Source organism: Columba livia, chromosome 7 (assembly GCF_036013475.1).
Source record: "Columba livia isolate bColLiv1 breed racing homer chromosome 7, bColLiv1.pat.W.v2, whole genome shotgun sequence".
Taxonomy (NCBI): Eukaryota; Metazoa; Chordata; class Aves; order Columbiformes; family Columbidae; genus Columba; species Columba livia.
Genome location: NC_088608.1, coordinates 37,118,577 through 37,146,520, shown reverse-complemented (window position 1 = coordinate 37,146,520; position 27,944 = coordinate 37,118,577). Strand labels below are relative to the sequence as shown.

General features: G+C 39.2%; 1 protein-coding gene across 13 annotated transcripts; it reads right to left on the bottom strand.

The window, feature by feature from the left end:
* Positions 1 to 1,415: 1,415 nt before the first annotated feature.
* On the bottom strand, positions 1,416 to 27,936 carry CMKLR2 (chemerin chemokine-like receptor 2). 13 transcript variants are annotated; one of them, XM_065069438.1, is made up of 7 exons: positions 26,135 to 27,024; positions 23,811 to 23,932; positions 21,856 to 22,054; positions 20,189 to 20,284; positions 19,444 to 19,648; positions 15,180 to 15,326; positions 1,416 to 4,002 (listed from the first exon to the last, which is right to left on the bottom strand). In XM_065069438.1, the coding sequence occupies exon 7, from the start codon at positions 3,984 to 3,986 to the stop codon at positions 2,934 to 2,936; it is 1,053 nt and encodes a 350-aa protein (XP_064925510.1). In that variant the 5' UTR covers positions 3,987 to 4,002; positions 15,180 to 15,326; positions 19,444 to 19,648; positions 20,189 to 20,284; positions 21,856 to 22,054; positions 23,811 to 23,932; positions 26,135 to 27,024; the 3' UTR covers positions 1,416 to 2,933. The 13 variants fall into 13 exon arrangements, with proteins under 13 accessions (XP_064925510.1, XP_064925514.1, XP_021145438.1 ...); XM_065069442.1 differs by lacking the exon at positions 23,811 to 23,932 and having other exon boundaries at positions 25,722 to 27,936; XM_021289763.2 differs by lacking the exons at positions 21,856 to 22,054; positions 23,811 to 23,932 and adding an exon at positions 24,172 to 24,224.
* Positions 27,937 to 27,944: the final 8 nt, after the last annotated feature.

The following is a 27,944-nucleotide window of genomic DNA, read 5'->3' as shown; positions in this document are numbered from 1 at the left end:
TTTACCTGGCTTTAAAAATCTGAAATGCTCTTCTCCATTTTGGAGGAAGTTGCATCTTTGGAAATTGCTGTTAATTCCTCTAGAAGAAGGGATGGCTTTAAGGGAAAAGTACAGAGCTCAGGCAAAGTGCAAGTAACTTTTTAGCAGTTGAACAGTATCTTTTCCTTTTGTTTAGTAAGGGTGGTGACTAACCAAATATCCTGTGGCTTTTGTTGAAAACTAAGACTTGGCTGTTCTGAGGGAGTGTAGGTGAAGTTAGAAGCAGCTGCAATACGCTAAAGATGACAAAGTGTGCAATATAATTTTGCATTTTTTCCAGGGCTTCTTAACTAGTAAAGTAAATCATGGTGTTGATAAAAACTCCTGCTTTCACATGCCAAGGACCCTGCCGGGTGCTATGAGCTCAGATGCGACCAGGGGGCAGCAGGGACCTTCCGCAAGAGCTCCAAGGCATCTGCTGTCCTGCCCCCAGCCTGGGGGTGCGGGTAACACATCCTTCAGCTCATGCAAGTGGAGAATTTACTTGAAGCATGCTCCAGGCTAAAGAACAAAATAACAGGCGTTCAGTTAATATGCAAAGTAGCAGAATTAACAGCAGTTTGATCCGCTTACTTGGCTTGAGGTTGGTTTCTAGATTGATTTTTGAGATTTTTTTTCTTTTAGAGTAAAGAACCTATCTGAACTAAATAGTTTTCCAGCAACTATCCATAGGAATGATACAAATTTAAAAATTGTCAAAGTTGCCAGGCTGTTAGACAAATTCACATTTCTAAGATTTCTCTTGGACTGAGACACAGAATTTATTGTAATCATGAAGTGGAAGCCTTTTAAATGCCACATTGGTCCCTCTGAGATGAAGATGCTCAGTGCCAAAGCCTGACAGCAGCAGTTAAAATTACTCTCTTTTGTCCTTTTTTTTCATAAAGCACCTGTATGTGGTTACCTGGCACAGCAGGCCCTCTTCATTTAAAGATCTGCCAATTTAAGATTATGCCAGAGCTTTATTTTATACTTTGTCTCAGAAAAAAGGTAATCTGCCTGCTGGAGGTTTAATGGATGATTTAACAACTCAAAGTAAGTACCATTATGGGCTTCATCCCCACTTTCCATAAACTTAACTCCTAAAGGGCCTGCTTCATCTTGTAATTAATGCACAGTATCCCTCCTGTACCAATTCTTCAGCTGTTGCTTCTGCTAAGTCAGTTTTAGCAATTCAGTCACAGTGTATGATTTCTGATAATTTATGCAAGATGTGTATGTCCCCCCATTTGAAAATCAAGCCCTTTATATAGCTGACATAAACCTTAATTCCTGTAGCAAAGAGAAGGCTTGCTTTCATCTTCCAAAATCTTTGGGAAAGAGCTGTTTTAAGCCTAGACAGTCACTGCTGCTGGGAAAAGCAAATGAACACTCTCTTTAGAAACAACATTTTATTACTTCACTTGGAGTACAGTCAGGAGAGTAGCACTAATACATCATTCTTAGAAAGACGTCAGGGAACATGTGAAGAAAAACTTCAAAACGGTTGACTTAGGCACATTCAGCAGCACAGTGCCAAAATATTATGATTAGTCGCTATGTGCCAGGCAGCAAATTACTCAAAGGAAAATGCTGTTTGGAACTTTCCAGCCCAAAGTTAAATACATTGAAATTCCACTGATCCTGACTGACTCTGCCAAACTCCAAAACCAAAGCCCAAAGAAACAGCCACAAACCACAGTCAGGCTGTTTCTGTTTGTACAGCTACCAATGCTGGATAGGCTCGTGCATGCATATGTGTATAATACAAAGGCAAATACATTTACATATAAGGCCTCATTTACAGTACAAATGCTACTTACGTCTGTTGGCAGGCCATAGAAACTAGGCAGATTATCTGAAAGGCAGTTTTATTCTATATACCTAGGCCAGTAACAAGGGAAAAAAAAACAGTTCAAATTCACCCAAAGCTTTATGCTTTTACTTCTGGTGGAGTTTTATCTCACATTCAACTTTTTAATTACATTGTATTGTGTCAGAAACTGGTCCCTCAGAACAGCCATACATCTGAAGATATGGCTGCAGACTTGTAACAGAATATTGTTGAATTCACTCTGCCCATTTTCAGAAGATTTGCACTAAAGCAAACATTATATTATTTCTTTACTTTTGACAGAGCAATAAAAAGCGACTGATTAGTTCTGAACCTTTTTAAGCCTGAAAGTTTAAACATGAAAAGAGAACAAGTATGGTGGGAGGCCTTGAATCTCAGCTTCTGTAAGAAACATTTTCCCTAACTCTTTGCACATTTCAAATGAGCCTAATACCTGTATGAAACATCTGCTCAGTATTTTGCACCCACCTGGTGCTAAAATCACAAAAGTGGCCAGAAAACATGGGTTCTCCTGTTTTAGTTTTGAGTATAAGAGCAAGTGGAGAAAACACATTTCCAGGTGATTCCTCCTTAAGGCAACACGAGACAATCAGAAGTCAAGACTGTCACTAAAAGAGAACTGGTCCTGGTTTTAACAAAACAAGGACATTGACCCATTGATGTATGGTCACAACCCCTTGGATGAGAATTCCTAGATCTAGCATGTCATCAGTGATGGCAAGGAGGAATATTATTATTATGTGCTTTTTTTTATATCAATGAGGTATGGAACTACAACAAAACAACAGGATTACAACAACATTCCCCATCAAAAACCCAGTTAAAACAATTCCACTTATGCTGACAACACTCAGCTCAGGCTGTGTGTGCACTGCAAACACACCACACCCTAATGATGCGTCCTTTAATAACCTCGCAAGGAAAGCAGCAAGTGCAATTAAGCCAGCTGTTTACACAAAACTGTACATGCAAAGATGCACATCTGACTGTCAGACATTCAGTCAAGAACACCTTCAAGTCTGCTGTCAGCTCTTTTGGAGAGGGATGGTGACAAGCTCAGTCAGTGAGCAGTTTCACAGTAGTGCCCGGGTGTATGGGTGTTGTCCGAGCTCCAGAGCTGCTCGCTGACCGTCCCCGAGCGGCTCACCTCCCACAGGGCCAGCTTCAGCACCTCTGAGACCGTCGTCTTGACTTGGGCCTGGAACTTTTTGCTAATCAGAACGTACAGGATTGGGTTGAGGCAACTGTTGATGAAACCAAGACCAGTGGAGAGGGGAATGCCATCCTGCAGCAAGTCGTGCAAGTTTTCATTGTGGTGAGCAGACAGCTCCACAACGCTGAATATGTGGTACGGTGTCCAGCAAACAAAAAAAGCTACAACTACAGCAATGATGGTCCAGAAAAGCCTGCTGGATGTCAAGACAGTTCTCCTCTTCACTTTGACAATCAGCAATGAGTAGCAAATGACCATGGTCACTAGAGGAAAGAGGTAACCGAATGCAAGCCTCACCCAAATGAGAATGTGATGTGTCAGCAGAATAACTTCTCTGTCATTCACATGGAAATTGTTGTAGCAGATGGTGACATTGTTGAGAATTGTAGCTGTGTCTCTGAAGTATAAGGCAGGGCCACCAATAATTGCAGCTGCCATCCAAATGATCCCACTAAGAATGAAGGTGTTCCTTACAGTCCGATACTTGTACGAAAAGACTGGGTGGACTAGGCGGATGTAGCGGTCAAGGCTGATGAACGTCAGGAAGAAAACACTGGCAAACATATTAAGTAGCGCGATGAACGAGTTCATTTTGCAGAGCCACTTCCCAAAAGGCCAGTGGAAGCCCATTGCCACGTATGTAATATAGAGGGGCAGGAAGAGGACAAAAATGAAATCTGCAATGGCCAGATTGAGGAACCAGAGCGTAGATACAGATTTATCCCACTTAAAGCCCATAAACCAGATGACAATGGCATTACCTGGCACTCCCAGGAGAAATGCCACGCTGTAAAAGGAAAGGGAAATCATATGGGCAATGCTGAGGGAGGACTGGGGTGACTCATCTTCCTCAGACAGGTCGTAGAAATAAGAGTAGTTCTCAAAATCTTCAAATGTCATGTTGCACAGTTGCTTTCTGGGGAAGAAAAGAAATGGAACTGTGTTGAAAAGAGTAACCTGCAACTTCTTTAAGTTCTTTGTCATAAAAACCCCAAAACATTGACTTAGTTTCACGTCTCTATCATTTTTTAGCTGCCAGGTGTTAGCACAAGGCTTATAGAGTATTTTGAAATGCTCAAATCAAGACAACACTTGAAATCTCAAGGAACTGTTCCACTCACATTTACTTCTTAACACAGAGCACTGAGCACAGTATCACTGATAAATTTCTGCGAGACCGGCTGCAAAGTTTTACTGAAGTGTGAATTTTCCGTTCTTTTCTAGTCAGGCTTCATATTTTACTGCTGTGTTCCTATTTGACCCAAGTTTTATGAATTATATCTGTCAGAAATTAGAGAAGCACCAGGCACCTCTGTAGGCAAAAAAAATGCAGTTAAAATGCCAGGAAGCAATATTTTACAAAATTACCACCCACACCCCTCAAATTATAGTTAACAAAATCATAAACAATGATTTCTCCAGTAACCAAAAGTTAAATAGGTTTACTCCTCTTCATCACGTGTCTATCTTTGTATCAAGGAATGCTGATTTTCTGACGCATTCAATGTAGTACATTTCCTTAACACAGAGAACGAAACACACAGAACCTGTTTCAGGGACTATACATACAATTGTGGTTTCTTCCACTAGTGAGCGGAGAAACAGGTAATTGTTGAAAGAAAATAAAGCTTTGCAGGAGAATAAGACACACTGCAAGAGCTATAGTTGAAAATATGTTTCTCCTTTTTTTAGAGACAGAACAATGGTCTCAGTTTTCTGCTGCAGAAGCTTCTGGAACTTACAAGTACAACATGATTTTTCACATAGGAATTTTCTTCTAATACTCCAAAGGAAGAGTGTGGGAGGGAGAAAAGCGGGGGAAAGGGGAAAAAAAATATGACTGGGAAAACAGACAGCAAACAGAGGTTAAACAGGAAAAAGCATTCAGTAGTTATGCGTTCGTTCCACAGTATGGACAAAACTGCCACAGAGCAAATATGGCAAAAGTATCTTCCACGGTCAAAACAAATATTCTGCTAAATTCTGTTGGCATTTAAAGCTACATTGTCCGGTTGGACCTGTACCTGAGAGCAGGATCCAACCAGCCCATGAGCTGTACTATGGCTGAGCCCACCAGTACAATTCCGAGCGCTAGCTGCATTCAGAAACCGAAATTCAGCCCGCACGTTTGGACCCCAGCCCTGCATTCCTGTAATTCCAGTAATTTCAGCATGTTAAGGACAACAGGAGCAGGGTCTCCTGAGTACGATGCCTGCAGAACCACATCTACAAGCTCGTCTTCATGTACACACCTTTCCCCCAAAACAGTAGCTTGCTTATTTAGAAAGGATTATTCACACAAGTGAAGCTTGTGTGTTCACACACATCAGGAGGATAAAATTTCTCTTTCATATATAGAGAAGGGGAAAACAAAAAAAAGAGTTGTATAATTTTATATCTCTTGATCAAAAAAAAAATGTCATAAGATTCAATACAGCCTGTTCTGTCAAGAGGCTGTGATAACATTTGCCCTTTGCAATTTACATCAGGATGAAGGAATGCTATTTGGTTTGCTGTCCTGATAAAATGATACTTATTGGGCGCATTTATGTAATTACATGCCCCTTGGGGGCAGATTCTGCACCAAATACCAGTACCACCCATCTGAGTCATTTTTTTCAAATAGCTTAACAGCTGCTGAGAAATAATATAAACAAGGAGCAGTACCACTAACATCTGGAACAACATTACATTTGGACAACTTCAGGGATTGGTCAGGTTAATAACCAGATTTTTAAGTGTCTGCCTATATAAAGTCCTATACCTTCAAATTGAATACATGGAATTAAACAAAAGAAAAATCCATTTTTTCAGACTCTTGCTGATTAACGTCCTGTATTTCAGCCACAAATCAATTTTGCTTTTAAGTTTCTCAAGAGCTAGCATGACATGACAATACTTGGATTCAAACATTTCCTTTACATATGTGTAATCCCCAAACTTTTTTTCCAAATGGTGCTGAAAAAGAACCAATGATAAGAACAAACACTTACCTACTGTTTAACAATGTTAATTTTACATTTAGAATTTCAAAGATGATTTATAACAGGAGAAAGAAGACATACCTAAATAAATACCAAGTATTTACCAAGCCTCCTGTAGTTTAAAACTGCCCCATTGAAAGAGCACACCTCTAGGACGCAACTGCTTTTCCAAGCCTGTATTTTTCCTTATCTCTGAGTCTTCCAATGCAGTAACTCTAGCAGTGGGGGCAAAAAAGCAGGAGGGACATTGCCTTCCATTGCTCCCATTGCACAGATGCTGAAAGCAGATTCTATGGCTAAAGCTCAGCAAAGACTGACAATTACATTTGCAAAAACCAGAAACTGTTACCTCTGACATGCAAATACATGAAGCACTTTATAAAAGGATTCACTGTGTTGTGCCCTGCCTTGAAAAAGATAAGCAGTGATTTTTTCAGGGGAGCTATGCTGGTTCACATCAATAAGGACCCAGATTTTTTCTTCTAGGATAACTGTTAACCATCATTCAGCAGGGATGTTTCTTCATGTTCTTGAAACGCACGTAGTCTCAATTACCTGACTTTGTTTTTTATTTATTAATAAACTTTCGGAGTCAGACCTGTCTTGCAGTTCTGGCCTAGGTCTTGAAAGTGAAGAAATCTCATTCTAGTCCTTATTCTGTCACTGATTTCCTGTATGATCTTTGACAAATGGCCCAATTTCCAGGCTGGAAAGACTCAAGAACCTGTCTGCAAACAGAGCCTCGGTAGAGAAAACAAGACTTTTTGCCAGCAGTTTCCCCTTGGCTTTCAGGCCAACTGCTAGAAAGGGCAAGGGAGGTTTGGTCCAGTTCATTGGCTCAGTCCCCACTGGTCCAGGGCTGCAAAAAGGAGCCAGAGGGAGGAAAATATTTTCAAATCAACAGGAAAGTGCTTTTAGAGTCCTGGCAATGGGACTTGGGGGCAGCCACAGGTTACAGAACAGTGTTGTATTGCACATGGATGAATATAACTAACTTTAGACTTCATCCTGTCTTTTTTTTTCTTAATAGTAAACAGAGTAAACAGCTTATGTAAAGTGTACGCTCAGTAGTTGTTTGACTGGCATCTGTTCCTGTTTGCTGAGGTCACAAGCAGGTCTGGAAACTGAGCCTCCTCGATTTAGTTGCTTAATTATGAATACAGTTGCTTAATTTTAAGCAAATAGGTTTCAGAGTGTTTGACTCGGAGGTTTCATTTCCTGTCCCCTTCTGTAAAACAGAAGTTAATTACTAAACAACTTTGTGTGAATATCACAGGCTGGGACTTGGTGCTAGTATCTTTTAAATCCAGGGAAGGAAAACAGAATTACCATGAAATACTGATAGCTTGGAAATCTTTCTAAAATACCTAGCCACAGAAATGCTGGGAAGAGATTCTACCACATGCTGTGTAAACTGTCTTTCTCTGAATCTCAGAGGGGAATTAGAGAATCAGATCTCAACTGATACATTAATAGCTTTTCATTACAAATACCTAGAGTTCATTTTCTCTGCCACCACTACAGTATTTCATAAAGTCAAATGAGCCATTCATTACGGCTCATAATGACAACTGGGACAAATGATTGGATATGCTTAAAATAGAAGAGTTTTTGTCACACTGTGAATGGCCTTCCAGTTACGACACGGGACCAGTACTTTGGACTCTATTTGTGGCCACACCACAGACGTCCTGTTTGACCAAGGGAAGTCGTTTGACCTCTCCATGCCTCAGCCCTGAGGTCACTGGAATGGCTTTGGAATGAAATCCCATGGGGTTTTCAGTCTAAAATAGGAGAACACAAACAGAACAGTTGCAATTTCCACTCACTTAACTTGCTGCAAATTCCTCCTGGGGGTTTAAAGTTCTCTGAGCACCACACAAGTTGGGGTCCAACTTAATTATACTAGTAGTTTATGCCACATTTGGGCCACAGCCCACACAACCTTTCTCTCACATTTGGTCCTCATTATTTTCAAAATTGACAGAGGGGTCCAAGGGAAGAGCTTATGCATTGTCTATGTTAGTTAAAAGTTAACACAAATATTTTCGTGGTAGTCTCAAAATCTATTTGTTTAGCATGATAAACAGTGCTCAGAGCCTCTGACCAGCTAAATTGATTTAAGAGGTTACAATAGCAGGTCCTGACTTAATAGTAAAGTTATGGTTTGCGGACTTGGCTGTCTCAATAGTTAACTTCATCAAGGGAATATATTACACAAACCCTCCTTTTAATGTCTTCATAAATAATTCCGAGCGTATCACATTCTGTGTGTATGATCTATGGCTAAAGGAAAGATTATTTCATTGATTTACTTCAGGTTCTGCCATTTGCAAGAATCAAATATTGGAGGACAGCTGGTTTCTAAAAATGTCACCTAAAGACCTCTTGTCATACTGTGTCTCAGAAAGTTTGGATATGGAATTCATTTGAGAGCCCTCAAAAACATTTATTGGAACTTTCGAGGTGCTAAATTTTGAATTTATCCAGCTTCAAAAACACAAACAGGAAATTCACAGAGTACTTTATCTGTAAAGTTCCAAACACAGAGAGCTGAGCAAGTTTGCTAGAGATATATACATATTTCTGGCACGTATTTTACAAAGACATAAGAAAAGATCCTAAAACTCATGAGAAAAGATCCTAAAACTCATGAGGAATACTGAGGAAATTACAAACTGCTATAGACTCATATATCTCCCTCAAAAGAATAAAGCAAAGATGACCATGTGCCTCCATGTAGAAACATTCCTATAGCAGAAAGTGCCCGATATACCCAAACTACAAAATTAGATCATAGCTACGCTATAATTTAGGCCTAAAGCTGGCCCTGCAGCCAAAACTACATGGTCACAATATAAATGCGTTTGTTCCAGCAGACAAGACAAGAACGCAAAAAAACATCATTCTCCATTATGTATCTCCGTGAAGCAGTGTTAGAAATGTATACACAATGTACTAGCTAGACATCTCCTAAAATTTATGCCAAAAACAACTTTGAGCAAGGCCAAACATGACCTTATTAGTCATAACACACCACGTCATCTGTGGTATTAAAGTCATTTGACCAGATAATTGCCTCAGAACATTTTACATCTACTGAGTGTTACAGTGGGATTAATAAACCCTTACAGAGCAGACTCAGTTAACATTGGTAAAGCAATGATTTCAGACCAGCGCTTTTGCTGCCACGGAAATATTAAACAGCAAATGGAAACCCCAACTTTATATCTAAATAATGTTGCCGTAATAGGAAAAGTATCTACAGTAGGTCTGGCCTGAATATAACAAATCATCTGGACAACTGCTGCAACTGAGCAATGCACCATTTCCACGATCAGGTAACTCAATGTCTGCAACCAGCAACTGCGTATCATCAGAAATTATTTATTTTCATGCTGAACCCAAGCACCAAGACACCATCACCAAAGAAAAATAAACTCAGATGTCCTCGGGATATGCACTGGGAGAAGGGGGGCGTGCGCTTGCTCCTGCTCTCATTTCCTTCCATTAATACAGCTAAAAGCAGAAATATCTTTTTTAATATTGCTTTTGAACATAAGGAGTTGCTGTAATTACTAAAATCTATCATGTGACCACAGACATATTACAGCAGAGTCAAGAAAATGACAGATGATAACTGTGAAACACTTAAAGTGGCTGCATTGTGGGAAGAAAAAAATCTAAGCATTCTTACAAACAGGTAAAAATAGAAGTTTAGGGAAACAGTGCCACTTGAGATTTAAAATATGGCCTTATATTGTATGTGTCAGCACTGCCGAAGTATTTACATAACGGTCATAAGGCCTCAGTATTATTCACAGCCCTGAGTGAAAGTGGACTCCAGTGGGAAGCACCAACAGTCTGGTTTATAGAGAAGGTGGCTGAGAATGACCTGCAGGAAGCGTCTGATCAAACCAAGTGCCAAACCCAGAGTCCCTGCCCAGTGGTTCAACCACAGTCACATCCTCCTTTCTGAAACCCAGCGCTGTCCCCTCACTCCTGATGGAGTGGAGAAACCACAGCTTCACCTCTGGGAGACCTTTCCCTGCACCATCACACCCACTGTGCTGGAGGAAATCAGCACCTACCCGGGCAGCACTCACAGATTCTGTTTTTTTTTTTTCTCTACACTGAAGAGAAAAGGAACCTGGATCTCCACTATTTGCTTGTCATAGACATTCATGTGTCTCTGCAGGCCCAGGACATGAGGCACATGATGACAAAGCCCAGAAGGTACACCATGTATCACATCAGCTTTGTCCTCAGCGTGTAAGATATATACACTAATGAAGTACTGAAGTTTCATGTGTTTCCTATTCCTCCACAAATGCCACCAGTATTTTCTTTGGCTATATGCCACCATAATAACTACAAGTTTTTAAACTAAAGTTTTTCAAGTGCCTCAGTTTCACAGTGACTGGATTGATAAGATAATGAATGCTTGTATTTCTAATCATGCTATGTTTTTCATGCAAAAATTATATGGAATTTTTATTTTGCAATTGTTTCATACATTTGTGATTAAAGAAGATTTTGATTAGCACTCATATGATCATTACATGATCATGAAGCTCTGAGCACATTTTTAAATGAGTTTACTCCTAACCACAATTCCATCCTAGCAAGAAGTAGCAAAGTGACAGCAGAGAGCAAATAGTGAATGCAGAGATTTCTTTCAAACTATCAACTGTTGTCTCAGCAGACTAATTAAAGCCAATTAAACATGTTAGACAACAGCCATTTTAAAGTTACTGCAGATTAACAACAGGTCATTACAGGAAAAAATAAAACAACCCTCTCCAGCAAGATACAATCTATTACACATACAGTAAGAAGAGTTAAGAGCTAAGCCCAGAGAAAATTAGCAACACAGCTCATTCCTCATTTATGCCTTCTTATGTCCTACTCTATTTCATATATTAATTTTCCAGTCACTTCTAACAGTATGTTTGGTTATGTACTGCACTCCAAATTGAACTCTGTTCTTTCAGGTTTATTCTACTGCTCATTACATCTACATCAGCAGTTTCTCCTAGCATGACTGTTATATTGCCATGGTTATATTACTCTTGACACAAACTCTCACACGGGTACATCAGAACATCCAATTCCAAAATAATGCTAGTATATAACCAAAACATTCCAGCTGATATCATACTTTATTTTGTCCTCTCAGTTAATACAGTAAGATCACTGTGTCTAGTAGACTATCTACTTCTGAACCAGTGTTCCTCTAATATTCCTACTAATACAAAGCTAATTACTTTATTTACTTTAAGTTCAAGTCTAAAATAAGCACTGCCTGTATTCCTGCAAAACTGAAAAATTCATATTGTTAATACAATTTCAGCAAGCTGGATATTTATCTGTGTCTCTAATGCGGCACTGGGAACACTCCCTAGCACTGATTAGAATAGATGGCGCCTATGATTAAGGTATTAAACTAGAAGCTTAGAAATACTGGTTTTACAGGCTTCCCATATTACCTTAACAAATCACTTCTTTGTCATGTTGAATGACTCCACCAGACATAATACAATACCCTCAGTTAAGAGTTTAGGGCCTCAACAACACGCTACTCAGTTTTCTTAAATGGACAACAGTTCTTAAAACTTCCAAAACATCTCATTTAAAATGATGTGGTGCTGAGCTCATTAAAAGAGGATCACTAGAAAGAAATAGGAGTGTAGAAAAGGATATTGTATTGATGGTACAAGACTTAGTACTCACCGTTCTCTCCCTCTCACCTAGAAGGCTTCAAAAGAGAATCAAACTTCTGTGCCAGGCTCACACTTGCTGAAAGAGGCAAGTATTTTATGTTGGGAAAGTACCCAAAGACCCCGGCCTTTGAGATCAAAGCCTCACTGGATCTAGGTGCTATAAGCACATCATGAGAGACAACTCTTGCCTTGTTTATAATTAAACAGAATAAACAGACACAAGAGTTGGGAAAGGAATAGAGTATCTTGCCCAAAGCCAAATAGCAGATTCAAAGGTAGAACTGGAGGCAAACACCCAACCTTGCCAAAAGAATGAAGATGAAGATTTCTTTTGTGGATAGACGGAAAAGGTGCTGGTTCTGATACTTGTTCCTTGTGGTTCTTGAAATACATCCTTTGAGAAGTATCAAAAAAGGACAAGAGAGTCTGAGCTGGCAAAGAGAAGTAGGAGAAGGCTGCAAACTCTTTGCTAGCTACTGTCTCTGGCAAGGGCTAGAGAATTTCAGAATGCTGGCTTTTGCAGATAAACCTTCCCAACAAACCTGACTTGCCACAATGCGTTTTGTTAGCTTGCCTTTGAGCCCACTAATGAAAAAGTATTCTATCTGCAGCAGGTCTGTTTAGTTCATCTAAAGAATAGTAATGCAGTAAAATGACGGGACAGGTATAAGAGAGCTGCAACAAGCCAGCAAAAATTCTGTCAGGAAAGAACAGCCATGGGCTGATACAGGGCTTTTGCTCCTGTCTCCAGGCCCTCAACATCTTGAAGAGAAGCTGCCAAATTAATGTATATTGTGATTAAGTTATAAAAGACATACCCATCATTAACCAAGTGACACAAGAGAAATGCTTTCTGACCACCTGCAAAATGAAGGGATGTTTTTCAAGTTTTAGATCCTTCTGCATAACAAGAGGGAGACAGAAATTAAGTAATACATTGTTTAATAGCAGAGTGCTTAGTTTATACTTAACTAATTAATAGATGTATTGTAAGTAAGAAACTAAACAATTATAACTAACATCATCAATTATTTCTTAGTATAGATGTATTGTATCTCAACATTTTCAAAAATTGTAATTCACATGTAATAATTATGTGAATATAAGCAACACAAGAGCATCCAGTCTTTGGAGCGCTTATGGAGGATGATCCCCAGTGTTCCCCAGCGCCGATAGAATAAAGAATGCTGCTTAACAGTATAACTGACTCTACTGTTTATTTCTCCGTTTCGCTCTGGAACACACAGAAGGTACGAAGAGCACAGAATTAGCTGAGCTGCCCTAGAAGTACTATATGCTTCTTTTGCAGACACTGTAAAAGTATAAAGTGTGGGAGAACTGATCTGTGCATGATGGCATCTTTCCTAAACCCAAATATCTCCTGGACACCACCCACAGCAATCCCTTCTGGTACCAGTCCATGAGAAACCATTCCTCCCCCTCAGCTCTCTCTTGCAAAGCCAGCGACAACAGAGCCCTGTGCCGTGCTGGAACTGCTGGCTTCAGACTGAAGGAGCACAACTCAAACCATTATCAGAAATAATTAGTGAAAAACAGCCAGACAACCAGCCACTACGGTAAGAGAGACAGCTGAACTGCTGGCACATTCCATAAGAAAAAAATTAATAAATAAGCAAATAACGCCATTCAACAAACTACAATTCCCTGCAAAACTACGTACCTGTGCTTGGAATAGCAGAGGTATTAATAAAAAATTAATATCTAAGAACAGATCATAAACTTGAAGTGGTATTTAAAAAAAAAAAAAAAAAGAAGAAAATTCCTTAAGACAAGTGGCTTTATTAGGAAATCAATATAGAGTTTTCTCTTCAATCAATCTACCAGAAGTAAACACAAATCTAACAACATTTCAGAAGTTGCTCATTAAGTTGTCAGCAAAGAAGGAAGTTCTTAAAATTAAAAGGAAGAATTTACAAAGTATAGTTCATACAAATTGTGTTATTGTCATCAACAGTTTACCTCTGCCCCAACCCATGCCAAAAAAATCTGCGGCTAGATCCTGCCTAGGAATCCTTATATAGTTTCACTGATTTAGGATGCCTCTCCACAAAGGCAGTTAGAGAAACCAAACGATACATTCATTCTCCAGAGTCAAATAACTTCCACTATGCTACACTCAAAAATATTCTAAGTACAATAAAAAGGGACCCTAGTATCACTCCTAGCACATATAAAATCCCTCGGATTAAAGTAAACTTGGTGGGACCTCTAACCTGTCTGCCTGGCGTAAGTAGCTGATAATGTTTTAAATTAGAATGGAACCTGTGGTGACACTAAACAAAAGTAAATTTGGTTATCAAAATATTTACATTTCCTAGTTCAGATAAGGCAAAACAAGAATAGGATGCTCATAAAAGTAAACTGTCACAAGCACGTTAATCCCGAATCAGTTTCTACAAACCTCATCTGACAAATTCCTTTACCCTGACCTATCCTCACTCTCTTCTCTTTAGATACGAATTAAGAAGCATTTCAAATTATTCAGCAACACAATTTTATTCAGCTAGAAAGCAAATGCTTCTTAGACAATCTATACATCATCTGTAAATCTACAAAACCAGCTCTGAGACATTGTTTGGCTTTGCAAGGTCACATTTAGAAAGGTGACAGGGGACAATGACACGGAGGTGGAATCCAGCCCTGTCTCATGGTGTGGTAGCACGTAAGGCTGCAAATCTTCTTGTCAGTTCCTAGGAACAACCTTCCATGCATTCAATGACAGCAAGATCTACATCCTACCTTATTCCACAATGCTTAGGGAAAATACACACACCTTCCAGCTCAGATCATAGAAGCCTTTTTTAATTCTGCATGACTGTAACTCCTCAGAATTATTTGTTAATCTGCTACTTGAGTTGAAATTATTTCCAGTTTCTGTTCAGATCAGAACTGATGTACTTATTTCCACTGGGAAATACTTATTTCTACTGGAAAATATTTATTTCTAATTATTTCTACTGGGAATCGCTCTAGCTATAGCAAACATACTATCCCTAAGCAATAAAAAAATTAAAACCAACACACAAGGGGAGGTGGGGGGAGACAGAGGAAGAGAGAGAGATATTAAAGTCAGTCACCAATCTCCGACAGGATAAAAGACTCCTTGAAGTGTGTATAAACACATTCAAAAGTCATTAAAAATTAAATTCATACATACTTTCATACCTTTTCTTGCTGCAGGGGTTGTTCAATGTAATCTTTGAAATTAACAAGTATTACATTCTTTCTTCCAAGAAGCATTTTTAGTCAGTATATGCTACGTTACCTTACAGACTTTGCCTGCGAGTAGTGTTGTGGCTGTAGAAACACATTATTTAGAAAGAAGGGAAAGAAAGATTTAAAATATAACCAAGAGGCTGACCTACCTCGTTTAGTCCTTTGAAACCAAACGCACTGTAAATCAGGGATGTGAGCTCTGTAGCAGGAGGAAGAGCAAAGTGATCGCAGAGTTCAGAGTGACTTCAGTGTGATTCCAGCTGCTTCACTTGGCTACTGCCTCCCTTCTAATAAAGCTGCGGAGTGATATAACACCGTGTTTGTTTTCAGCTGAGGAAGTTGTTTCCAACTTCCCTTGGTTTTCTAGACCCAGTTTTGAAATATTTGCTTTCTGTATAATCCCAGTATTTCACCAAAAATAAATGTAGACATGTGAATGAATCATTCTGGTGAGTGGCCAAGCAAGCAACAGATGTGGTGGCTGATGAATGGAAAGAGACCTTACAGTTGTAGGCTGCTTTTTGTTATGCAGAGAAGAGGTTGAACAGTATTTCTTTGTACGCACTCTGGTTTATAGAAAATAATGTCGAATGAGCAGAAAGATGCTTAGAAGTCACACTGAAAGCATAATTTTGTAACTGTATGCTGAGATCCATTCATTTTGTGTTCATGATCAGTAAATTAATCCCGTTTTTTGTATAAGAGAGAAGTGAGCTCCTCAGAACATCACTAATTAGCGCCTCTGTCTGTCAGGCAGGGCAACACTGGTCAGAAATTTGAACTGGGTTTTAGGAGACTTGGCTCAATTCCCAGTTCTGTAAAGAGCCTGCTGAGTTTTTGTGGCCAGGATTCATAATCTCCATGTAGCTTAGTTTCCCAGTCAGTAAAATGGGAATACTATTCCACCAGTATCTACATACCATAGCTTCACCTGACTCTGATGGTACTGCATTCATCAAAGCACTTTCAATCAGCTGAGCATCTGTCAGTCTACCCTTACCAAAACTGAATCTTCCAGTGGAAGCAATAATCTAACAGTAGTGCTCCTTTGTAATTAATGAAAAACATGTAAAATGTCCAACCCTGATTGAATCTAGTCAGCTCCAGATTTTCCAGATATTAACTCTATCAATTCCAGTGAAAATTAGAAAGAAAAAAAAAAATCAATCAAACAAACAGAAGAGCCAAGTACTCTGTAACAAGCAGCAGCATCTGGTTAGCAAGGCTATCAGTTTTAATCATGGAATGTCAGGGATTGAAAGGGACCTCAAAAGATCATCTAGTCCAATCCCCCTGCCGGAGCAGGAACACCCAGATGAGGTTACACAGGAAGGTGTCCAGGCGGGTTTGAATGTCTGCAGAGTAGGAGACTCCACAACCCCCTAGGCAGCCTGTTCCAGGCTCTGGCACCCTCACTGAGAAGAAGTTGCTTCTCATATTTAAGTGGAACCTCTTGTGTTCCAGTTTGAACCCATTACCCCTTGTCCTGCCGTTGGATGTCACCAAGAAGAGCCTGGCTCCATCCTCCTGACACTCACCCTTTGCATATTGGTCACCATGAATGAGTCACCCCTCAGTCTCCTCTCGTCCAGCTCCAGAGCCCCAGCTCCCTCAGCCTTTCCTCACACGGGAGATGCTCCACTCCCTTCAGCATCTTTGTTGCCCCGCGCTGGACTCTCTCCAGCAGTTCCCTGTCCTGCTGGAACTGAGTGGCCCAGAACTGGACACAATATTCCAGGTGCAGTCTCACCAGGAATATTAAGCACCTCTCCTTATGGTCCACAGATCACAGATTACCTTAACAGGAACCAAAACCTTCCAGCAAAACTACTCTTTGTCTTTCCTCCATAACAGCTCTTCCCACTCTGCCAATATAACTTAAAATGCTGACAGCTTGTACATGAGGGGCAAAAGCTATGAATGAGAGGAGGATGGAAATTTTGCTACAGACAGAGAGTCCTTGCACCACAAGGGAAGTATAGGGGGCACGATTCCTGTGAATACAGGACACAGGAGACGAACACATGGGTTGCCTTAGAAAAGAGTATAGAAAGACTCAAGTCCCTCATGGTTTGTCACCTCACTTGTTTATTCCTTGTTTTTTAAAGATTTCCTGTTTTCTCTAGTTAACTGATTAGTGAACCTTCACTGATAAAAAAGCTCTTTTAATGGTAGTTCTTTTGTAAATATTGGGATAGGTTAAATATAGGCACAATTAGATGGCTCATCTGCTGAGGATTTTTGCTTGTAATGGCATACAAGTCTGTCTCCAGGTACCTTGCCAAATCCAGTCATTGTAAGGCAGTTAATTCAAGCGCTTGCTCAGTTCTATTTGATCAGGATAAAAGAGGAAATTACTGGGTAGATAATCCTGATACATGATCTACAGTAAAAGAAAAAACTTCAGCAAGCAAAGTAGAATCACACATTTGCCAAATGCTCTTCACTTTCTCAGTGCAGGTGTTGTCCCAAAACGTGGGATCAGTACCCAGTGTGCAGATTCCAATTCACATGCAGGGTCGAGGTATTTGCTTTATTTATTTACTTTTCTGAGTAGGGGGCGACTTTCGAGTCAGAGGTTAAGATCTGCTGCTGCTGCCTTCACCTTTCCCCTAGTTCCTATACTCCTTATTTCGATCTTGGCAATCTTCCATCCTTTGGCCACTAAAACTTTGCATTCCTCATTTATTTTCCTATTTATCCTTCAGGGGAGAGTTGAATTTCAACTGAAGCTTCAACCACGCAAGCATCTCTACATAATACCGATCCTAAAGTCTAGGCAATAAATTGTTACATTTACAATCATATAGCAGGAAAACTGATTCAAATTACTTATTCAACTATATCAAAATTCAAGAATCAAGACATCAAAGTGAGCATTTTGGAGAGTGCAGGGGATTCTAGCGGTTTTGGGGGTAGTGAGAAATTGTCCTTAAGGGGCTGCTTCCTTCACTCTACCATGTACTGTGGATGGTAGTTCAGCTTCTTCAGAACCAAGGGAGGTTTAAACCTCACACAGCAATTTTCCTCACCCTTCCTACCACTGTAGCAAATATGAAGTCACAACTGCTAAGGACCCAGAAGATGTTTTGTGGAGACAAGTTTCCATATAATTTTTTTTTCCCCCAAGAACAGCAAATTTCTGCATTTAAAATAATTTTTCTACCAATCTGTCCTACCTAAATTTGCTCTTTTTCAATTGAAAAGGACTTTTGCTCTGACAAGCAAAAAAAATCCAGTGGGCATCACATGATCTGATCAGCATACATAACATATCTGGGAGAAGAAATAACTGAATTTGTTACAGACAAAATTGCATTTACTCTAACAGGATTCTGTTCTGCTTGTTTTCTGTTCAGAGCTAAACAGAGCATTTTTTTCTTCTACAGTTGTGCTTACCCACACCGGGAATCTTAAGTCCCTGAAGAATGTAAACTTGGGCCCTAAGTCTTTGCTTGTTTTAGTTCCTTCTTTGTTCAGACACAGTAAAGCTGGAATGGTGAGTTCCACATTACATGACCTTTTAATATACATTTTCATACCACCCATTAAGCATTGACATAATTTTATGAGTGTGATCTTTCTGTGAAAGATATATGTTTGGAAGAACACTAATGAAAGAAGTGTGGAGTCTTGCATCTGGGTAGGAACAACCCCAGCTTCCATTAGAAATTGGGGAATGACCTATTAGAGAGGAGCATAGGGGAAAGGGACCTGGGGGTCCTGGTAGACAGTAGGTTGACCATGAGCCAGCACTGGGCCCTTGTAGCCAGGAAGGCCAATGGCATCCTTGGGTGGATTAGAAGGGGGGTGGTTAGTAGGTCAGAGAGGTTCTCCTGCCCCTCTACTCTGCCCTGGGGAGACCACACCTGGAATATTGTGTCCAGTTGTGGCCCCTCAGTTCCAGAAGGACAGGGAACTGCTGGAGAGAGTCCAGCGCAGCGCAACGAAGATGATTAAGGGAGTGGAGCATCTCCCGTGTGAGGAAAGGCTGAGGGAGCTGGGTCTCTTTAGCTTGGAGAAGAGGAGACTGAGGGGTGACCTTATTAATGTTTACAAATATCTAAAGGGTGAGCCTTGTGAGGATGGAGCCAGGCTCTTCTGCAGTGACAATCAATGATAGGACAAGGGGTAATGGGTTCAAACTGGAACACAAGAGGTTCCACTTAAATTTGAGAAGAAACTTCTTCTCAGTGAGGGTGCCAGAGCCTGGAACAGGCTGCCCAGGGGGGTTGTGGAGTCTCCTTCTCTGCAGACATTCCAACCCGCCTGGACACCTTCCTGTGTAACCTCATCTGGGTGTTCCTGCTCCGGCAGGGGAATTGGACTGGATGAGCTTTTGAGGTCCCTTCCAATCACTGACATTCTGTGATTCTGTGAAAAAAAACCAACCAAACAAACAAAAACCCCTACCTTGTTGGCTTTTCTGCCTTCTCCTTTTTCTGCTTGGAAGCTGTATTTTATTTTGCCATGCCATTTGTGCTTTTTCAACAGGGTAAGTTAATGAAGTCTTGAAGTTTTTACTCTACATTAAGTGTGGTCCATGCCAGAGTGAAGAGAGACATGAATCGTGAACATGCAGTGTATGTGTGACTTGCAGAGAAAAACGACTTTAAACCTGATGGGAAAATAACAAAGGAGAGCATTTAAATACAAATAATAGATACTGTGTTGTCCAGCAGTGAATAAACTGGGTCTATTGGAAAGCAAATGAGTTTTAAAAGCACTTCTGATTCTTTGTGTTTTTTCTTAAACTCTATAAAACAAAACAAAAGCAGAAGATATATGGGAAAAAAAAAAAAAAGATATGGGGAAAAACCTTCAGAAATATTTTACCAGTATTAACCAAAGCACAAATTATAAAGCAGTTAAAAACAAAACAAAACAAAACAAAAAGTAGCTTTAATTTTCCAGGATTACCAACAATTGCCTGATAGTTCTGATAATTATTTCCCACTGCTGGGACCACCAGATCTTATCAAGCTGCCTGCATGTGCAGATAATCTCAGTGGTACCAAACACCCCAGACTAAATTCAACATGTGCTAATTCAATTAAATTGTACCAACCATGAATCTGCAAATTAGGTCAAATAAAAGACACCTGTTTCTTTCTCAGGGTTAAATTAAGCTGAATAACATGAGAAAGAAATCACTTACCTTTTGAGTACAATTATTCACTGTTCCTTTGTCCTCACTGTTTGCATTAACACCTCATCGATTACAATCCACTCTGGGAAGACGAAGTTTAAGTACCTGGCAATCAGGAAAAGGGTAATTTCCTCCCTTCCTGTGAAAATGACTATTCATGCCTATCCTTTTGGTAAAGCTGTAATGTTTACTTGTGGCTGAACTGTCCTCTATGTACCATAGTCAGCAACAAAATTCTCCAACGACAAATTTAAACCAAACCACCTGATGAAAGAAGGATTGGCTCAGGTAGGCAGGTCCACATCCTCTTTCTGTGCTGATATTAGAAATCTGAAGATTTTCATGCATAACATGTTGGAGAAATTCAGAAATTCTGCATAAAGCAGTATAATTCATCTATTACTTTAGTCAGGTCAAAACACATAAGTATATAAACGAATTGCTATATGTTTAACGGTTGGACTTGATTCTATGATTCTATATACAAACAAGTTCAAGCAGGATCTTTAAAAGCAGCACTTTATGTAACTCCTGCAAACAACGCGAGCAGGGTGAAATCATGAATATTGGAGAACAATTTCCAAAGAACAGAAAGAAAAAAACCAATTATTTTTATTATGAAGAATGATACTTGGAATAAAATACTATTAGAAATAGCCTTTTCCCCCCATGGACTTTGCTTTTATACTGGAGTTTTTTCTCATTTTCCAAATACAAGAATTATTTTCTACATAACTTTCAGACCACAGCTATTCAAATTTTTTATTCATATGACAGCAAGAGCTTATATCTGCCATTCAGATAACACTTGAAATCCATAGAATTTTCAGAGGGTGTCTTAACAACAAACTTTCTGATATGTCACTGAGTGCTAAAGATTATAGACACTGAATAGCTAAATAGCTAACTTGACAACAGTATTTTTCCATTTTAGCCAAAGCGCTGTCTCCTCCCATACAAAGGAATGCCAGTGTTTGGAAAAACACTTTCAGAGAGAAGTACAGAGATTACAGGAACAAAAATAAGGCTGTGCAAACGATTGATGTTTCAATTCGTATTTCACAATATTTACTACTGATATAGGGATTAACCAACTTGCACCTTTTCACCTCACATAAATTACCAGGAACTACAGTCGCATAGAGAGGTCTTAGGTAAGAAGCCCTCAAAAGGGAAGCAAGAATTTACTGTTATGCATCTAATTTACAAGATAGATTCAAATGTCTCAAAAACTGCCCAAAGCCTGTTTCAAAAAAACCTAAAGCACAAAGATGAACCTGAGCCACATCTCTTCAGGATTTTAGCTGCCTCCATCCACTCGGGATCCAAGCCATCTCCATAGCTGCCTACACATGTTCTTTAAAAGAACTTATTTTCCATTTACAGCAAGTTATTAGAAGCTCTGAAAAACACTTTGCTGGTTAAGGGCTAAGTCTATAAAGTTAATATTAACTCTTCCACTGCCTTCTATGAAAGCAAAACTAGCACTGTCTGTAATAACTGGACAGTGGGCTCAGGGAGGGAACCATAGGAAAGCAGTCTAAGCAAAGAGGCAGCTAAAACCCCCAATATTTATTTGTCCATTCTAGTTTTACTCCTTAATTAATTAATTATAAATCCTTCCTACTCCGCAACTTTTTTTTAGGAAGACTGTGCGCCCATGATTCAGCACTTACCATGAATGTAAATATGCATTTACATTAATGCAGATACTAGAATTGCAGGATTTTCTGTAAAGGCCATTTAAGTAGATACTTGTATTTTCAAGACAAGTAGACTCTCTTCTCAAGACTCAAGTCTCAAGTAGACTCTCAAGAGAAGAGAGGGGAGCTTGTGGAGACGGGAAAAGCCATTTTTCCTTTTCAATATGAGAAACTAGACAAAGAGACAAAGGGGAATTACACTAATCATGTGTAGCTTGGGTGCAAATCAGAAACTGAACTCTGATGACTTCAGTATTAAAACACAGAGCATCCAACAACATGGAAGAGGCTTCTGGCTTTAGTGATGGACCAGGAAAGAGACTAAACTGATCCAAAGAACCACTGCAGTTCCAGTATAGTATGTGAAATGCCCGAAGAAACACAAATCAAATAAAAGGCTTTTTGTTCAAGAGTTCCTTTTGTCTCTCTTTTCAATTTTTTCTATTAAAAAGTCTCTATATTTTCACAGTATGGGAGAAAGAGTTTTCTTTCAAAAGCTGATGTTTTTGCTTATCAGCATTCCTAGCCTAAAACTACGTTTTGTCCTTGGCGGGGGGAGAAAATCAACCACACACAAAAAAAACCCCACACCACCAAACAGAACTACTCTTGTTTAACTTCTTGCCTTTTTTTTTTTTTTCTGAATAGGATAAATAAATCTTTCTTTAAATTATTCCCAAGGTAAAGCAAGGTAGAGAGTCTGCTTGCTCTCAGATGTAAGAAAATATCTTACGTGGTTTATCATGGGAACATTAAAAAAATTAATATGATGTAGAACAGCCAGTGTAGAGGAAATAACACTTACTTAACTGCCTTGGGAATACATTTTGACCCCACCTTAAACTGACTGCAGAACATCCAGTGACTCAACATAGTACTGTATATATTTGGAACTCACTCCTATAAATTACACTACAGAGAAGGAAGCTGCAGAGGTACGTCACATTCAGGATCATCTTACATTCATCTACACCTATTTAAAACAGTTCAATTGAAATTGATGGATATAAACATTTAATTCAGAATATTCCAAGGGGTCACGGCAGGTTCTCAACTACTGGGAGCTTTAAAATTCTTGAAAACGGAAACAATAACCCTCCAGGAAGCTTCGAGATGACTCCCTCTTTGTTTCAGAAATACATGAGTAATGGGAATTAATACTTACTTTTGCAAAAACACCTTGGAGTTCCTACTATGATAAAATGTGAGGTAGGCTAGAAGGGACTAACAGCCATCTATTATACTTATTTAAAATATTTCAAGACTCTCACATTAGCATTGGATTTAAAAATCCACATTAATTTTGTACCGTATCTATAAAAATAAAAATAAGGATGGTCTAAAACATGCTAATCAAAACATTTTGCCACACAGATGAGAATCATTCTGTTCTAAGTGTATTTCAGCCACGTTATCCGACTGTGGTTAATACAGGAACCTATTGGTTTTTCTGTTCCCTTCTCGGGTTGTAGAGCTCCCTTCAACATGGGGAAACTGAGTTGTTTTACAACTTTCCACTACATTTTCCAGCATGTACAATTCAGAAATTATCATGTATTTCCAAGAAATTTGGTAATGAACAATTATACTTGACAACTTGGCCAATTTTCAAGGGCCGATTTGACTATATCAAATCAGACCATTTTCAGATCCTTGTTATTTTTGAAAACAAACATGAAAAATAACAGCAAATAGAATTGAGAAATTCTGAGGCACTTATTTTTGAAGCTAAAAAGAAATTTCCACGCACAACACGAAGGTCAAAGAATATCCTGCAATTAATGAGAAGTCACCTACAGGCAGCCCCAACCAACTTCCTGACCCTGTCCTTTGTGTCACTTCCCTAGAAAAACAGGCACAGATATTTCAGAGAGATGGACCAGCTGAACAACCATTAGCAGAAAACAGAATGTAACAATGTAACTCACATTATAAAAGGGAAAATGATCCAGAGATGAGTTTCCCCTTAAGCGAATTTTACCTGCTCCACAAGAGGGTTGGCTGGACACCAACAGCACATTTTCCCCATGTTTTCTTAGGTATAGTGTGTCTAGTTTTGGTCCGGTAAAGAAAAAATGCATGCAGTGTTAGAGCCATGGCATACAAACCTTGCAACTGCTGACTTAATTTCTTTGCATTTTCTTTTAGAGCAGAAAGTCCAAAAAACACATTCATTTAAGCTAATTGACAGATTCAAAACAACTACAGTGGTGTTAGGGTATGGATTTTAAATGTAATTAATAACATCACACAGAAACTTTCTGAAAACACTGAATTTTGTAGCCATACCGTTTAAAGTGACACATTTAGAATTGTCTCACCGGCTGTTCCTTCTGGATGACCTGCCAGCAAATGGACAGCAAGAGAAGCTGTAATAGCAACAATAATGTGCTCTGGGATACGCAAGAATATCTCAGAAATTTGCTCACCACTATTATAACAAAAATCTCCGTATTCTCCAAAGTACATGTATACGGAAATGTATTATTGAGAGCCATTTTAGTTCAAAAAAAGGGTAAAAACCATGCAACTCTGAAAACATAAGCTCATGAAAGCAGCATCATGGCCTCCAAATAACAGTCACTAAAGACTTAGGGAGGATTTGCTTCTAATGATATATGCAAAAAGATTCAAACTGCAAAGTACTTCGAGTAACCTTTTAAATATGAAATACATTATTACAATTCTTGGTCCATACATTTAAAAAATGTTTTTTATAACCCGCTCAGTCTAAAAGGTATTTAAAACTTCTTCCTTGGTCCCTATACAATCATGATTCAATTATAACACAACTGCTAAGCTTCTTGGTTGTTTCAATGATAAAGTGATTGAAATGATAATTTAAATTGCAGGGGTTTTAATCTTAAGAAGGTAATTCTGGCAAGAGAATGAAAACCAGGAAGGGCGACCTTAAAATTAGACTATCCCTGAAATTTAGAATTAGGCTAATATCCCGTATCTTGGGGATATTTTTATTGTTAAATCAGGTTAAATGCTTATTTTAAAATTTACAAAACCTTGAGTACAACACACACAAAAAAGCTCAACTTTACATAATGAGAAAGTGAGCGGAATGCCCATAATAATTTTTAAAAACACATAAAGATGTGTTTTTCTTTCTGGCTTGCATTTAATTCCAGTGCCATACCAATGCAAATAAAAGACCATTGTTATTTAAAAAAACCCATATTTTTTTCATTTTATATTTTTCATATTTATAACAGAGAAAATAAACGTGGAATAGCAAACAGTCTAAGTAAAGCAGACCAAATAAAACAAGTGGTTCTACCCTGAGAAGCGATTATACTTGCCTTTTACTCAAATGAGGAATTATTTTCTTTTACTTTGAAAGCCCTTATCATTAAATACAACTGAACTGATATTAAAGAAAAAAAATACACACACACAAAACTCACCAAAAACCAAAAAACTAAAAGAAAACCAACACAAAATACCAAAGAAGAACATATCGTTGCTCCATTTACTCTGGTACCAATATTGCACAGTGGCAGCATCAGATTGTTCAGAGAAAGACAACAAAATTATTCCAAGAGAATTTTACACTTCTTAGTAATTAAAAGCTTTAATGTAACACCAGGCACTATGAAACAACTGTTCTAGCAATCCATCTTTGCAGACATTTAGCAAAAGTACTCTCTGCATTGCTCAAACCCCAGCCCTCAACTGCTGTCAGTTACATTTAGCTCAGATCCTTTGAAGAATTTGACCAAAACAATAATTTAAGGATAAATTACACTTTTAAAATTAGAATGTACAAAGCACATATGCAACAAGCTGAAAATGTAGGCAAGAGTTTCCTGCCAGCTAGTTTTACCAACCTTGATCTTCTTTTGTCACATTCTGTCTTTACAGTCTGAACTCAAGTGTTAGAAGAAATTAAAGACTCTTTTCAGGAAAATAGCTGTTGTTCACCTCTGTCAATTTTTCTTAATGCTTTTCAAAGGTGTAACCTTGACATGTATCTTGCTAATGGGAGTGGGAAATCATAGCAGACCAAAGCAAAGGTAGAAAGCAAAGCATGGAAATGTGCATGGGACAGTTTAGGAACAACAAATAGATGAGTACAGATAGCAGAAAAGAGAAAAAAAAGTCTGATGTTTAGACCAGAAGAGAGACAGATTTTTAAAAGGGGGAGTTTGTCAGCCCGGCTTCAGTGTTCATGCACGAATGTGAGTAGGTTCCTAGGAGGAGAGAGAAGACAGAGGGAAAAGGATCTCTCTCAATATCTTACCTGGGCTTGAATCAAGGTGCAACCTCAAGTTCAGAAATACAGAAAGAGCTGAAAGCCAAGAAATACTTGGCAGGACAAGCCTCTATCTTTGATAGATAGTCCAAAAGATAGAATATTACATTATATCCTTGCAAAAACATTCAGGAACATTCCAAGGGCAAGTTATATGGCATTGTAAGACAGACTCTCCAGCCTTCTCTTTGTTAAGCAGGACTTCTGTTTTACATAAGTCATTCTGGAAAAGTCAGCAGCTCAGCTAGGTAACCGAGCTTACCTTGTTTCAACAAGTTACGAAAGGTTAGGTGAGCCACAGTGACTCACTAAACCTGCCATAAACCACCACAAAGGTATTTTAGCCTAAGATAAAATGGTTCACAGTGTCCTCGCCACACACGTTTAAACAATGCAGCTCTGCTGACATGCAGTAACTTGGGCATGTGCCTGAGCTTTCATGCATGTAAATCTTCACAGAAATACTGCCTCTGCCAAATCGTATGAGTGCTCCTTACAACTCCCCACTCCTACCCATAAGATTCCATCTAAAACTAGGTTTTCACTTGTCCAGAACTGAATTCAAAAATCCTTTCCATGTTAGTGAAGTGATTGATTCCCCCATATACACTTAACGTCTGCCAAGATGCTTCAGCTAAGCTATTATCAGTTACTACCAACAAACCAAATGTAGCTGAAATGAGTATAGAATGATTAACAGACACTGTCAGCCTTTAAAGGCAGAAATATTATGTTACATAACAAATCAACTAAAAAGTTTCCCCCTCCTCTTCTTTTAAATGAGTTCCAGTTTTGCCAAGTTCTGTATTATACTAGGCAACAAAATATCAGGCAAAATACCAGGCAAGTTTAGTTCTGTATTAAGTACTTATTTTTTTTTTTGTCTATAAAAGCAGTAATTAAGGCAGCCCCCTCCTAAACAAAACCCTTCTCCTGCAGTTCTTCCACTTGAGATTTGTGTTCAATTACTCGCTCAGCGTGGGCGCACGTTTCTAATCCTTGGCTTCATAATCACACAACAGCGTCTTTTTACAACAGGTTCTGTTTAAAACTTCCATATTATGGTACATTTGAGATGTTTTTTTTCCCCCCATTGCACAATCCAAGCCTGTATCTGCACCTGTCTTCGCACATAAGGGTGTTGATTATCTCTGTGCCTGCTCGGAATGCTTAAAAAAATCCTGCCACTTCAGCATAATGAGAGAAATATGCAATAGCTGGTTTCCCACGGGAAATCTGATAAACGTTAAAAACTTGCAATTGAACACAAGGGACCCTGAACTAAGGTCGTGTTATTAAACTCATTTCTGAGAGAAAAAAAAAAAAAAAAAAGGAAAAAAACAACCAAAAAAAGCCCCCAACAACCACCAAACAAAACCCACCAGATCTAACATGAACTCAAAGAGCCAAACTAAGACCTCTTTGTGATAACTGACAGAAAATGAAGGGTAAATCCGTTCTTAAGATTATGAAACGGTACGTTTTGAAAGAATAACCAACTACTACGGCTGTTGAAATAAAAGCTATCGAAGATGCGATCTCCCAAACGAGACAAACCCCGGCCGTGGCTGACAAACGGACACAACCCCGCGCTTTGCTGGAGGTTTCCAGCGCCTTGGCTGCGGGAACCGAGGCTTTTCGGGCCCCGTTCAAGCCGCGTTAACTCAGCTACGAGGTAGGAGAACCCCACGCACGGCTCGCCCGAGAGAGAGGGAGGGGAGGAGAAGGAGAGAGGCGCCCAAAGGCGGAGCGGGCGCAGCCGGTCATCCCTGCGCGGGAAACAGTGGATCCGCCCTTT

Coding starts and splice junctions, on each gene's coding strand:
- CMKLR2 (XM_065069442.1), bottom strand. CDS start 3,986: ATGACATTTGAAGATTTTGAGAACTACTCTTATTTCTACGACCTGTCT.